We start from the raw sequence: 15,377 nt of genomic DNA on the forward strand, positions 1-15,377 counted from the left end.
TTATTTTGCAAGGAAATTTGGCGTTTTATACTGTAGGCCTGTAATTCTTAGGAATAACTCATTTAAATCTGTCCAAACAAGAGTCTAGTAGGCATCCCGGGTATGATTTTTTTTTAAAAACAAAATTATAAATTATAATATAATAAATAATTATAAATAATTATAACAAATAATAATATAATTATAATAAAAATTATTCAATAATGTAATCAACTCAAAATTGCTGAAATTTGCTCAGTTGCAGAATTGTCGCTGTCATTACTTTTATTTTTTTATGACGAATTTCCCCACAAATCGCTATCGCACAATTCTGCAAGTGATTATAATTTATTGTCGCTGTTTTCTAGCTGCTCTAAAACCATTTTTGACATAAAGGGACACTTTTGGACAATCTACAGTTTTCAGGCAGAAAGAACAGTTTTTATTATACAAAAGAACATGTAGGGCACTGGGTAGACCACTAGGGACAAGGGGGGTGTGTATTTTTTACATACAGTACTGTAATCTATAAGAATACAGTATACTGTATGTAATGTGTTTGTTTACTTTTTTGAATTTGGCGCCGTTCTCCGCCCCCGTGCGTCGTAATGTCGCAGGGAATAGAGATCGGCGGCACATGGGGACACTGTGAATCGAGCGAGGACCCGCTCGCTCACACAGCGGGGATGCATCGCTGGATCCAGGGACAAGGTAAGTAACTTGTCTGTGGATTCAGCGAGCCGCTGCACACTCTGCACAGCTACCCCGAGCGTGACTCGGGGATACAGATCCTGGCATGGAAAATCCACCCCGAGTCATGCTCGGGGATACCGCCAGGGAGGTTAATGTAAATGCACCCCTCATTGCCTTAACCAAAAGAAGTTACAAGGGTAACGAGACTCATCTCCCTCTGCCTCACTGTCTGAGATCTTCATAGATGGATGGCTTGGTTGGGACAGTTACAGTTCTTCCTGGCCATCCTAGCGGGAGAACATGCGGCAATGGCTGTTGAACTTTGCATGTGGCTTGCATTCCATGTTTTAAGGGATTCCTGTACCATGTGCCTCACTAGAGAATTCCATTTGCTGGAGGTCACCATCCCCTTTCCCAACCGCCTGGGCTTAGATAGTCGAAATAACCAAACTGGTCTTTAGGAGGAGGACAAAAAAGGAACGTGGCCTCTGGCTTAGAGCAAAGATTTATGGGACTGGGGTCCAATAGGGGAGGAGTGGAGACGGGGTTAGCCCATACGTATGGAGTCTTTCAGGAAAGGTGGTTCTACAAAGTATTGACTGTAAAAAAAAAAAATAGAAAACCATTTATCATTTACCTTCCACCTCACAATTATGTGCCACTTTGTGTTGGCCTATCACATAAAATGCCAATAAAATACATTTCCATTTTTGGTTGTAACATGACAAAATGTGAAAAATGTCAAGGGGTATGAATAATTTTTCAAGGCACTGTATATTTTATTGTTAGTTAAAAGTGAGTCTGTTATAATAGACAGAGTCACTAACAAGCACAGTAAGCCTATTCTTCTTTCCACAGAGAGCTCATGTGACAAAGCCAGGGTTTTGTTGGACAGCAGCTAATACACAGTGGGGTTGATTTACTAAAACTGGAGAGTGGAAAATCTGGTGCAACTCTGCAAAGAAACCAATTCCAGTTTTTTTTTTTTTTATCAAAGCTTAATTGAACAAGCTGAAGTTATAACAGTTAGACACTGATTGGCTTCCATGCAGATTTTGCAGTTTTAGTAAATCAACCCCAGAGTGTGGTATTTGTAGGGCTCTGGAAAAGGATCAGGTTTCCCCATATTTTAAAGCATTGAGTAGGTCTCTGGATTCTAACAGCAAATCAAGGCAGTGGAGGATTAGGAAGAAAGTTAGTACTTTCTCACGGTGCATGCTACCTGCTATACAGTCATGGGCGTCCGCTCCATAGGGCAAGGGGGGTGGTTTGCCCCCCCCTGAAATTGCCAGGAAGAGCCAGGAGCAGGGCCGAACTGGCCCTGGGGACAATTTAAGCGGTGACTGCAGCGCTCCCCTCCCCTCTAGTTGTCCCTTATTAAGAGTGCCGGTCCCTCTTCTGGAATCAAATCCATTTGTCCCTCATTCCGAAAGGTTCCTCTTTTAGACCTGAAATAAATATACTGTCAATATAGTGTAGTGTTTCAGTCAAGGGAAAGGGGTGCTGTGTAATGTAAAGGGGTCCAGTGATGCAGAGTGCTGTGTAATGTAAAGGGTCCAGTGATGCAGGGTGCTGTGTAATGTAAAGGGTCCAGTGATGCAGGGTGCTGTGTAATGTAAAGGGGGCCAGTGATGCAGGGTGCTGTGTAATGTAAAGGGGTCCAGTGATGCAGGGTGCTGTGTAATGTAAAGGGGTCCAGTGGTGCAGGGTGCTGTGTAATGTAAAGGGGTCCAGAGCTGTGGGGTGCTGTGTAATGTAAAGGGGTCCAGAGGTGCAGTTGTGGAGAGGGGGTACACAGTAGTGACAAAGATATATTGAAAGATGCAGGGGACACAGTGGGGTGTTTTTACATTTTAACGTGGGGGGGGGCGCTTTTAACCCCCGCTAGCGGTCGAAGAAAGGGTAAAATGCGACTGTGTATCGCCGCTGCCGAAACGCCCCCCTCTGAAAAAATTTCAGCGGATGCCCATGTATACAGTGTACCTGTTACTTAGCCCACCATTGGAAAAGTACTTGAAAACACCTAATGGTCTCTTATCTCCAGCCTTGTGTTTCTAGACTTGCACTCCCTTGATGATTATTGTAAGGGGGTTCTACGCTGATTCTTAACATTTTTACCTATGTTTTACATTATGGAACATGCAACAGGAATGGGAACACCTGAAACTTCAAGGTAAAAAAAAAAACTGAAAATGGACAACCACCTCATATTGGCTTCACCACAGTCACAGATCAAAAGGATATATTGTAGAGATGTGTAGTGTCACGTACTATACCAGAAATCTGCAATGACACTTTTATGCCTGCATTACAAACTGACTGTGTCTTTGGTATGAAATAATTGTATAGGTATTATTTTGTCATACAACTTACAGTATAATATCAGTATATACTGTAAATATTACATCATAATAGAAAACACTGTAATAACCTTATACCCCTGCAATATGTAGTGTTAAAACAGAAAATACATTTTGATTCAGGTTATGCATATTTTAGTTACTAGCACAAGTGTGTGCTCAGCCCATTGCGCCCGCCTGTACACATACATGTGGTCTCACTAAAGTGGGTCTTCTTCTGTGAGATTGCATATATGCATATATGTGTTTGTGCTGGGAGCACAGAGACTGGGATCTCACCGAGAGCCTGGGTCTTGTGCTAATAGTCGGGAACATGGAATCCCGGTTCCCCATCAGCTGAATGCTGAGATCACCATGTAACACTAAATGAAAGCCCTATTTATCCTGAGAAAAACAAAGTATAATCCAACAAAGTAGTTGTGATTATAGGTTTTACTAACACATGTCAAAGTTGCAAAATTGTGTTCAGGTGTTTGGATTTGTTTTACACAACGTCATGAAGGGGTTAATATATTAGGGACATATCATTTTAGCCTTGAACCTCCTAGAAGACTAACACGCTAAAAATGTGGGTTCCAGACAAAAAAATTAAATAGTACATAAGGAAAGGACAGAGTTTTTCTACTTATACCCCCAAAAATCTAACCTCATGCTTATGGTCATACATGATTTTATTTTTTGCCAACCATTTATTATTGAAGAATGTGGGCTACTAAGAGCTAAATTCAGCTTCCAATCACGTAAATGTACAATTGTAACCTTACTTCTTGTCCTGGGTAGATCCATGTGAATTCTACTTCTACATTGGGCTCTCCTAGGACGGTGCAGTAGATGCTGAAGTCCCCTCCGCTATGAACCTTGTTGGCAGAGGAAGTAATAGTTGCAGATGGTGGACCACTTGGAACTAAACACAAAACACATAATAAAGAAAAGCTACATTTGTAATCATATTAAGCATTGCACATTACCATAATAAAAAAAAACAATATCTTACCAGTAAACAATATAACATCATGCACGTGGGCACATTTGCCCATGCGGTGTAAACAGGCTGTATATTTTTGGAGCCCTGGAAGTTCTGGTGCTGTATTCAGCTGCCCATAGACATGAATAGGTGAAGGCGGCTGTGAGCAGTTATGCGCTGTTATTAGCGTAACACACGCGCAAAGACGTAATGTCCTGGAGGTAGTTTGCGTTTAGGACATTACACCTGTGAATGTGCACTACATTGTTTTTTTTTCATGGCGACACATAATTGCATACAGCTACCTTCAACTATTCATGTCTATGGGCAAATGTACACAGCTCTAGCACATCCTGGGCACCAGAAATATGCTGCATATTCTGCTGCAGGGGCAAATGCACCTATGTGCATGAAGCTTATAGAACTCAAAGAAGAACTCTGTTTAGTACTATATGCATGTAACCTCTGTTCCTTTCACAGATTAGGGTGGGTTTGGACCAAACAAGGTAATTTGCAGAGAGGACCAGGACCTGGCTGTATTCCTAGGGTGTGTAAATTCTTAGCAGGTAAAACTTTTTTTAAATATGTTTTCCACTGTGCATTTGACTTATTGCCCAGAGTTCATCTTTTAGTGATTTCAACATCTATTTGTTTAAATACAAATTTTAATAATGCCTTCTAGAATGTAAACTCTAATGAGCAGGGCCCTCTGATTCCTCCTGTATTGAATTGTATTGTAACTATACTATCTACCCTCATGTTGTAAAGCGCTATATAAATCCTGTATAATAATAATGACAGATTTGTATTCCCATGCCCCCCATACTTGTATGCATAGGTGTGCGCAGCCTTTGGCATTAGGGTGTGCACCCCAAAGCTCAAACAAACTCTACCGAACACTCACGATGTTCATTTAGAGAAGGAAGGAGCCGGTAAATGGCATATTTACTGGCCCCTTTCCGCACTTATCCTAAAACATCCACAGCAACAACAGGTGGGAGAGAAGGGAAGCCGGCAGTGCTGTGGGGGGAAGGAGGAGGAGCCAATTCAGTAGGGGGATACTGTTTTGCACAGGGTGATTAGGGTGTGCCTGGGCACACCTGGCACACCCTGTGCGCACGCCTATGCTTGTATGTTATAAGTATAGGAAGTCCCCGGGTTACAGGTTTGTTCTTAAGAAGAAAGTAAATCCTGATGGGTTTTACTTCCTCTTTGTTCCCTGCAAAGTAAAAGCATAATGGGCTATGCATTGCATACTAGCCCATTATGTGCCACTTACCTGCAGAAGAAGCCCACTATATTAGTGCTGTCCCCTCTCTCTAATCGCGCCAATCTTCAATCCCTCTTCCTTCCAGGGCCGTGGATTCCGGCTCTGCTATTGGCTGGAGTCACGTAACGTCACTGGGAGCCAACGATCATGACACAAGCACTATAGAAATGGCACGGATCGTGCCCTTTTTTCAGTGCACATATGTCGGCGACCGGCGTATATGGCGAATATCTCCCAAACCGTAGAGGTTTAGGAGATATTTCCAGTACCTGCAGGTAAGCCTTATTATAGGCTTACCTGTAGGGAAAAGTGGTTGTACAGGGTGCATGTTGAATTTGTATGTAAGTTGGAACAGGTACATGACCACAAAAGTAGGCAATGTATTGCACACATCATCCCCCATTTAAAAAAAAAAAAAGTAAAATAAGATGAAACGATTGGGTTTCTTATGCCTCGTTTCCAGTGAGTGGATCGGTTCGGTACGCTATTTTGGATATTTCCATTATGAAAGTGTGCCATTAAACCGAACTGTACCGGACCATTCTGGGTCCTGCTTCAGATGTGGGGCCATAGAAAATGGAACGGTTCCATTAGGGCGGAGATACAATACATTCCACTGATTGGTGGACACGATAGGCATTTCTAAACCCTGAATGGTCCCTGACGGTCCGATTTGCAGTGGAAACGCTCACGAGAATAGACCGGTCCCATTCTAACCGCTCCAAATTTACTGACCCGAACCGTTCCGTTCAGTGGAAACGAGGCATTAGAAAGAATTAGGTAACCACATCAATGGTCGTTTAAACATTCATGCAATTGCTTCACCTTCTACATAAAGTAGCTGGTATTTGATAGATATTTGTGGTGCCCCTCGGGCCTCTGCTCGGCAATAAACCACTCCACTTTGGTTGACAGTAGGATGTTGGTACACAAAACCTTTTTTCACATCATAGGTAATCTCTGTGCCATCAGCCTTGATCTCCTCAGCCGGGAACTCCCTGTGTAGGGTTACTTTGGCAGACGCAGTGGTCACTCGGCATGGAATGATGGCTGGCTTATCTGGGTGCAGGTAGACAATCTCAAAGTAAGTGGAAGATGGCACAAATAGTTCGCCTTTATCTGTGGAAAAAGGAATTACATTTGTTAAGAACATATAGGTTTACATCATCATTGGTAACTGTTCTGTGTCAGGCGTTTTCAGTCTCATCTGTGGGATTGGCTTTACATAAGCCGAGTGTTATCAGCAAAGTGGCCAGTTTTGAGTTTGCCTAATGAAGGTAACCACTAGAGTGCCTGAAAGTTGGAGGTCAAAAGCCATAATCTTGTGAGCCTGGGGATGATAACATCTACAGTGAAACCTCGGATTGCGAGTAACGGTTAACGAGCGTTTTGCAATATGAGCACTGTATTTAAAAAAATCCTAGCTCGGTTTGCGAGTGTTGTCACGCAACACGAGCAGGATTCAAGCCAAAGCGGTGTGCAGTACTGCGTTTAGCCTGAGATAGGGGGGCCCCGTAGCCAAGTGGAGCCTAACCGGCTCCATTCTGAGCCATTCGGAAATGTTTGTAAAGACTCCATTCCCGAGCCTTTCCGGGGTTTGCCGAGGTCAGCCGAGCTGTCCGCAGGCCTTTCCGTGTGTTTCCAAGGCTCTTTCCAGGGGTGGTATTGTATACCATTGAAGTCAATGCGGAACAAATTATTTTTGTTTCAATATATATACGAGTACTTTGGATTACGAGCATACTCCTGGAACGGATTATGCTTGTAATCCGAGGTTCCACTTGTATTGGGGGCAACAAAAAGGACTCAGAAATAGGAGCCACTATAAGGTGCCAACTTTGAAAGCAATGATATGGCCTTACTACGATCATACCACTGCTTTTAAAAAACACACATATATGTAGGACATTAACCACTTCAGTCCTGGAAGGTTTACCCCTTTAATGACCAGGCAATTTTTTGCGTTTACGGCGCTGCGTTACTGAAAAATTAATGACAATTGCCCAGTCGTGCAACACTGTACCCAAACAACATTGATGTCCTTTTTTCCCCACAAATAGATTTTTTTTTGGTGGTATTTGATCACCTTTGCGGTTTATTTTTTGCACTAGAAAAAGGACAAAAAAAAAAAATGTTTTCTACTTTCTGCTGTAAAATATATCCAATAAAAAAAAAATGTAAAAAAAAATAATTTCTACATTAATTTAAGCCAATATGCATTCTGTTGCATATTTTTGGTAAAAAAATCCAAATTAGCCTATATTGATTGGTCTGCGCAAAAGTTATAGCGCCTACAAACTATGGGACATTTTTATAGAATCTTTATTTTAAAAAAAAAATATTTTTACTAGTAATGGCGGCGATCAGTGACTTATAGTGGGACTGCGACATTGTGGCGGACAAATTGGATACCTTACACTTTTGACACTTTTTTGGGGACCAGTCGAACCAATACAGTAATCAATGTTAAAAAAAAACATGCACTGTCACTGTATTAATGACACTGCCAGGGAAGGGGCTAACATCAGGGGCGATCAAAGGATTAAATGTGTTCCTAGGGAGTGCTTGCTAACTGTGTGTGGGGGGTGCTTTTATTGTGGGAATGCAGAGATCCGTGTTCCTGCTTTGAACAAACACAGGATCACTACGTTCCCTACTGACAGAACAGTGATCTGACTCGTTTACATAGGCAGACCGTGGTTCTTCTTCTCTCCCGAACGATCAGAGGGTCCTGGCTGACATAGAGTTCGCAGGACCTATTGATTGGCTCCCGCTGTGTCCAATCACAGCGGGAGCATTTCACTGGTGACATGCATGCACGCCCCAGACCCGGAAGAACAGAATGATGTACAGGTATGCGATTCTGCTCAGAGCGGCAGCCCTGCCATAGTAAATTTACGTGGGGCGGTCGGCATGTGGTTAATGTACTTTAAAAATGTGTTTAGCACTTCAGAGTCCTAAACCAAGCAGATTCACATTCAGGGGAATAAATGGGAGTGGGAAGAAAAGTTCTTTGTCATATAACCTTTCAAAATCTTGTAATTGTTGGTTGAACTGGATGGGCTTGTGTCTTTTTTCAACCAGATTAACTATGTAACTGGCATTGCTAACAATCATAGAGTACTCTATGGCAGCATTATGGTAGAAAACACTCTCTGGTAAAACGCAAGCTTCACACAGCGGCCTGCACTTTATGAATGGCACTATGAATGCAGGTTCAGTGGAGAGCAGTACCTGCTACATGGCTCATGGGATAGCCCCTGAATGCTCATCTCTTCACGTAAGTCTATCCAACCTCCACCTAAAAATGTACTTCTACTCATGTTGCATTATCCTGTCGGTACCAATTTGAGAACAGATTCTCCTAAACTGAACCTCGCCCCACATTGGGTTTATAGTATAAGTCAGTTTGGTTATGTTGTATGTTGTGCCTTGTTGCGGTATGTTGCCACATCAGAGGAACTGCCCCTGCGTGGGCAAAGGTTTGGCCCCTGCGTGGGCTAATTTTGTGTGCGAATGAAAAATTAAATAAAGATTTAAAAAAAAAAAAATGTACTTCTCCATCAGCTCATCCCTCACAGCTATCATTATTTGTACTACTTGCTCTTCTCCTTTAGACAATAAGCTCCAATGAGAAGGGCCCTCCTAATCCTTTTGTATTGAATTGTATTGCAACTGTCTTGTACCGTCTCCCTTAATATTGTAACATGCATGGTAATTACACTATAAATTCTGTATTATAATAATAGTTATTTGAAAGCATAATTGCTTAGAAAAGATTTAGCAAGTGCATGCACTCATTTTAAATGGTACAGGCGGTACAGGTTCCTGATAAATGTCTCCCGTTAGAAAATGTAAATGGTATAATGAAACAAAAACTTTGCTATTGGGAATTAAAAGAAATTGTAATAATATTCACTATACCTGAACCAAACCAGGGCTATAAACCATGTACCCCAGATCACTAATGTGGTGCCTTTCCTGCGGTTACAAATCTCTTTGGTCAAACAATACTCATAGACACTTCGGACCAAATCCACGTAGCATGGCGCATATATCCGCCGGGCATAGCGTATCTAAGATACCGTATTTATTGGCGTATATCGCGCACTATTTTCCCCTTACAATAAGGGGAAAATCGTGGGTGCGCGATATACACTGATAGCCGCTTCCCGCGCTCAGTTTGAAATCCTGCGCCGACATATACCGAGTGCAGTACACTCGGGTACATTCGGCTAGTCTCGGCTTCGCTCGTGCTCACGCATAAACGTCACAGAGCGTGAGCGCGAGCGAAGCCGAGCCTTGCCGAATGTACCCGAGTGTACTGCACTCGGTATATGTCGGCGGAGGCGTTCGAACTGAGCGCGGGAAGCGGGGACTCGACTTGAGGCGCGAGCTGGAGAAGCCGGGAGGACACCATCGAGGCCGCAGACGGACGCCGGACCGGACGATGGACGCTGGGAAGACACCAAAACTGTAAGTAATAAAATCATATAACATTTTTTTTTACAGGACAACTTTAGGGGTGCGCGGTATACGCGGGAGCGCGTTATACCACGATAAATACGGTACACTACGCCGCCGTAACTAATTTTTTGTTTTTCTAATCCTCAAAGAATTTGCGCCGTAAGTTACGGCGGCGTAGTGTATCTTTGGCGGCGTAGGGGTGCGGAATTCAAAAGGATGTAATGGGGGCGTGTTTTATGTAAATACGTCATGACCCGACGTAAACAACTTTTTTTTTAACGGCGCATGCGCCGTCCGTGGGGGTATCCCAGTGCGCATGCTCGAAATGAACAAGCCAATGTTCTAAGACGGTGATCTGGCCCTTCATCTACTACATTTAGTAGAGTTAGCAGTGTCACGGCATAAAGTTACATATACAGTTTCATTGTAGCCTGAAGGTGTCCTTGTAGCCTAAAAATAATGATGACGTGTTAAACTGTATGGTTATTACATTAAGGTCCTGTATATCCTGGGGGAAATTTCCATTTTAGATGTTCCATATGGCATATCCTGTCTTTTGTATAGAGATAGATCACTGGTTTGGTTAATTTTTTGGCAATGTTTGTTATTCTTTTATTCTAGTTATATTATATATATATATATATATATATATATATATATATATATATATATATATATATATATATATATATATATATATATATATATATATATATATATACACCGGTATATCACAAGCTGTGCTTTAATACAACTGGCACCTTTTGAAATATATTTGCAACTGAATTTTATTTTTGGAATTTTAGCTGATGTTATCTTTTCCTGTCTTTCTTCTTTTGGTGATATATGTACATGAATGAATGAATGAATGAATGAAAAACTTATATAGCGCGGCACATGCGAACTGAATCGCCTCTGGGCGCTTGATGTTTCGTGTCTCAATGACATCAGAAGAGCAGAGTTTTAATCTGTCTTCTGAAAGTCAGGTGGTTTTCCTCCAACCGAATGCTGGTTGGTAAAGCGTTCCATAGTCTCGGACCTTGAAAAGCAAACCTTCTTTCTCCTTTGGACTTGTATTTGGTTTTTGGCACCTTGACCAGATTTTGGTCAGTGGATCGCAGAACGCGATTAGAATTGTGAGGTTCTATCTTGTCGCAAAGATATTGCGGCGCCTTCCCATGGATGCACTTATGTGTCAGGCAGAGTGCTTTAAATACAATTCTGTCTTTTACTGGCAACCAGTGAAGGGTTCTCAACGAAGGTGAGATTGATTCCCATGTTTTTTTCCCAGTCACCAGTCTGGCGGCCGTATTCTGTACGACTTGCAGACGAGCGATTTGGTACTTTGGGAGCCCGAGGTAAAGGGCATTTGCATAGTCCAGTCTGGAATTCACAATTGTTCCCACCACGACTGCTACGTCTTCTTTGGGGATAAATGGAATAAGTCTGCGTAGTAGGCGCAACAAATGGTGCGATCCGCTGACTACTGACCCTATTTGTGCGTCCATTGTCATGAAGGTGTCAAAAATGACTCCTAGACTTTTGACTTGAGCTAGGAGTGATGCTTTGGCCCAGAATGGGCGGGGGTGTCCAGGTTGTTGCCAGTTGACTCTTTCGGCTGGCGTGAAACATAAGAAGTTCTGTTTTGGAACTGTTGAGTTTAAGATAACTCTTAGTCATCCAGTTTTCTATCGAAGAGAGACATTTCTCTAAACTGAGATGATGATCCTTTTTGTTGCAGATGCGAAAATACAATTGCGTATCGTCTGCATAAGAGTGATAAAGTAGTTCTTGGCTACTGATAATATCAAAGAGAGGGCGAAGATAGATGTTGAACAGTACCGGTGACAGGGGGGATCCTTGGGGGACTCCACATGGCACCGTGCGTTTTTCCGACGTGAAAGATCCCAGTTTCACTGTTTGTGATCGGTTTTCAAGAAAGGAGGAAAACCATGGTAAATCACCTTCTGCGATTCTGGCTACCTCGGCCAGTCGCATCAGTAACATTTTGTGGTCTACTGTGTCAAAGGCTGCGCTTAGGTCCAGCAGAACCAGGAGACAGGATTCTCCCTCGTCTGCGGCCTCGAGGGCATCGTCCCATATTTTGAGTAAGGCCGTTTCTGTCCCGTGTCCGGGACGGAAACCTGATTGAAATGGATCGAGTAGATTGTGGGTATCCAGATGCTGTTGCAGCTGTTGTACCACTATTTTCTCCATTATCTTGGAGAGAATATTTAGGCCTGTTATGGGACGGCGGTGAGTTGGGTCCTTGGGATCCAAGTTAGGTTTTTTCAAGATGGGCTGGATTGTGCCCTCTTTCAGCAGGGATGGCACTATGCCTTCCTTAAATGACTGATTTATAAGCTGTGTGATGGGAGGCGCCAGAATGTCGGCGCATTCCTTCAGCAGCTTGGTGGGAATGATGTCATTGGGTGCTGTGCTGTTCCGCAACGCACCAATGATATTTTTGGTGGTATCGATGGAGATGGGTTCCAGAGTGAACTTAGTTGATTGTAGAAGGTTTCTGTTGGTGTTTTGTAGTTGATTGAAGAGGGGGCTGAGGGGGGTATTATTTTGCAGAATACTTACCCGGATTCTTTCGATTTTGTCGATGAAGAAATCCGATAGTTCATTACAGAACTCTTGGGTGTCTGAATTGGGGACTTCAAGACATCCCGGATTCATGGTCTGGGTGACCATCTTGAAGAGTTCTCGGGGGCGGTTCATGGCGCTGTTAATCGTCATAGAAAAATGATGTTTCTTGGCTTTGAAGATTTCTTTATGATATTGTGTTGTTATTGCCTTGTAGATGATGAGGTGATCTTCTGAAGGGCTTCTTTTCCAGGCGGCTTCCGCCCTTCTGCGCTCTTGCTTCAGAAGCGACAGCTGGTTGTTGAACCAGCCGGACTTTTTTTTCCGGATGCGGACTTTGCGTTTCGGTGCTACTAAGTCGGCTGATTGTAGCAGAGCTGCATTTATGGCATCCAGTGTATCTGAGGCTGTTAACTGAGGATGAATAGTTTCGATTCGGTTTCCCAAGGTAGATTTGAAGAGTTCCGAATGGAGCTTCTTCTGAGATCTAGCCCAGTGTATTGTCACCGGCTTGGGTGCTTTTATCACTGGTGGAATTTTGGAAATTATGAAACTAATTGCATGGTGGTCTGTCCATGGCAAAGGTTCATTTCCCAAAATGTTTATTTTCAGATTTTGTCTGAAAATTAGGTCGAGTGTGTGACCTGAAGCATGCGTGGGACCGCATATAAGTTGCTGTAGTCCTAATCCTTCCAGGTGATCGATGCAGGCGTCCGCAATGGGATCCTGTGAGGAGTTGGCCCACAGATTGAAGTCCCCGAGCAGCAAAAGGTGTTTGCTGTTGAGGGTATAAGTGGATATGAACTCCGTTAATGATGGTAGAAGCTGCGATTTTGGCCCAGGTGGCCTATAGCAGAGGAGAATGTGAACAGTCTCCTGGGGGTTAGTTTGAAGTTGAAGAGTAAGGGTTTCCATAAATGGAAGAGGATTTTGAAGGACCGGCTTAGTGATTGCAATATGAAACTTATGGATCACCGCCAGGCCTCCTCCTCTTTGCCCTATTCTGTTTTCCGTTATAATTCGATAATTTTCTGGCACCAATTCTCCAAGAAAGGTGTTGCAGTCGTCTGAAAGCCAGCTTTCTGTGATAAAGAGGCAGTCTAGATCGTTTTGTAGTAAGAAATCGTGGATTTCTGATCGGTGTTTTACTGCCGATCTTGTGTTGATCAAAGCACATGATATGTGCTTGAGCTGGGTTAAATGCTTGAAATTTTTGATGGTCGATCGTTGATCGAATCTCAAAAGTTGGTCTATTTTTAAGGCCTTTTTGGTGACGGCTGGTAATACTGTTGCGAATTGTCTCAGACCCCAAATCGTTTCTGCAGAGTATCGCAGTTTAACCATTGTTGCCAGTCACCGGGGGGGATTAATTGCAATAGAGGGAAGATTCGCTGAATCCTCTCGCTTGGCCTTGGTCCAGAGGAAGGCAAAAAAAACCCTGGCAGTGCTAAGCCAATTTGCTGCCGCAGGGAAAAAAAATTCCTTCCTGATCCCTGAAAGGCGATCGGACGAAACCCTGGATCAAGTACTGTTTGGAATGGGGGGGGAAGAAGGGTGTCACTGTAGCTGAGGAGTACCAAGATGGCCGCCGACCGGGCCACAGGCCTCAGGTTTGGGGGCTGTTTGGCTTGGTGGGTATGAGCTGGTTGTTAATCCAGGGGAGGATGGGATCCTCCAGGGATAGGGGGATGATCCCTGACAATTCTAGGAAAATTTCCAGGCTGTCAGTACTCCTTTTTGCGGCGCGCCCCTAGGCCGCGGCTGAAGCCGCGGTCTTTCCTAATTGCGGCGGCCGCGAGTAAGGCCTGGTCTGGCGCGGATGCGGGAAAGAGCCGCAGATCGCCAGAAAAAAGCGCTGCTATGCGCGGCGGGTGGCCGGGGTGATTATGGGTGACTGATTTGGGTGCATGCGGCTCTAAGAGAAGGTAAACAGCCGCAATTTGGATCGCTGGAGTGGCTGTCCTGAAAAGGACGGTCACTAGCGATTCCTGGGGGTGGAAAGATGGCCCTGAAAGACAGGGTCTTACCTGAAGAGAGGGGCCCACGAAGGGAAGGAAGGAGCCGGTCCTATGGGCTGCAAGTTGATTCATGCAGCAAAGATTGTAGGAGCCTGCCTGCCTGTCTGCGGTGTCTAGCTGGCTATCTGTCTGGTCCCTGGAGAGAGCAGACTCGTCGGGAAGCGTCCTACTCCCTCACTACATGCACTACACTCTGCTGATTGCGTAGCTGATACATTACTATTTTAGTTTAGTCCATGCATAAATGAAAGAATACAGGCTTCCTGTAAAAGCCAGTATAAGATGCACAGCAGATAAGACATAAGCAGTTTTTTTTTCCTTGTGACGATGATATACTGTATTTGCATCTATCTTAACCCTTGACTATTTCCTGAACATAATATTACAGACAACCTTTACCTTAAAGTAGAAGTACACTCAACTCTAATAGCTCGATTTTGGTTGTTAGCTAGCAGACTTATTCATCCACATAATTAATGTAAAGTTTGATAAGTGTTGGACTAGGCATAAATTCTGTCACAGCATATTTTGGTAGCTTCTCTACTTATTGGTTCATCGTGACACAGGTGAAATATATATGAGATATTTTCCATTTGCCTCTCCCTTAAAGATTGAAGGCCTAAGCCAGTCATTACTAAACGGCAGACCGTGATCCCGATGCGGACCGAGTCCCTGTCCTATCTGGGCCCACCACGGCAACACCATTTAGGAGCTGGCTCTTCCCCTTAGCTGCTGCTAGCACTGTCATCTTCACAAAGCTGAGGGCAGGAGCTGCCCTAGTAAACTGATTAGTTGCTAGGGATGCAGGGCAGTCCTAGCAACCAATCGCGACCTGGTTAACAGAAAAAGTTGTGCAACTCCGGCCCTCCATCCACAACGATCCTGCCCTGTGTAAGGAAGGACAGGGAAGAGGGCTATGTCACTGCTATGTAGGATGGGGGGCAAACTGGAAGGGGGGGGGGGTGATATGAAGGGGGGCTGGGGACTGAAGTGTGAAGAGGAGGGTGTTAAAAAAGGGGACGAGGACAGGAATG

At 43.8% G+C, this 15,377-nt stretch overlaps 1 protein-coding gene across 1 annotated transcript in view; it reads right to left on the minus strand.

Moving 5' to 3' along the window:
• Positions 1–15,377, minus strand: part of PDGFRL (platelet derived growth factor receptor like) — a 155,078-nt gene that overhangs the window by 18,731 nt on the left and 120,970 nt on the right. The window contains exons 4-5 of the mRNA XM_040334592.1: positions 6,092–6,385; positions 3,797–3,936 (exon numbers count right to left, since the gene is read on the minus strand). Coding sequence (XP_040190526.1) covers positions 3,797–3,936; positions 6,092–6,385 — 434 coding nt within the window. The remainder of the gene's footprint in view (positions 1–3,796; positions 3,937–6,091; positions 6,386–15,377) is intronic.

This window comes from Rana temporaria, chromosome 1 (genome assembly GCF_905171775.1).
Source record: "Rana temporaria chromosome 1, aRanTem1.1, whole genome shotgun sequence".
NCBI lineage: Eukaryota > Metazoa > Chordata > Amphibia > Anura > Ranidae > Rana > Rana temporaria.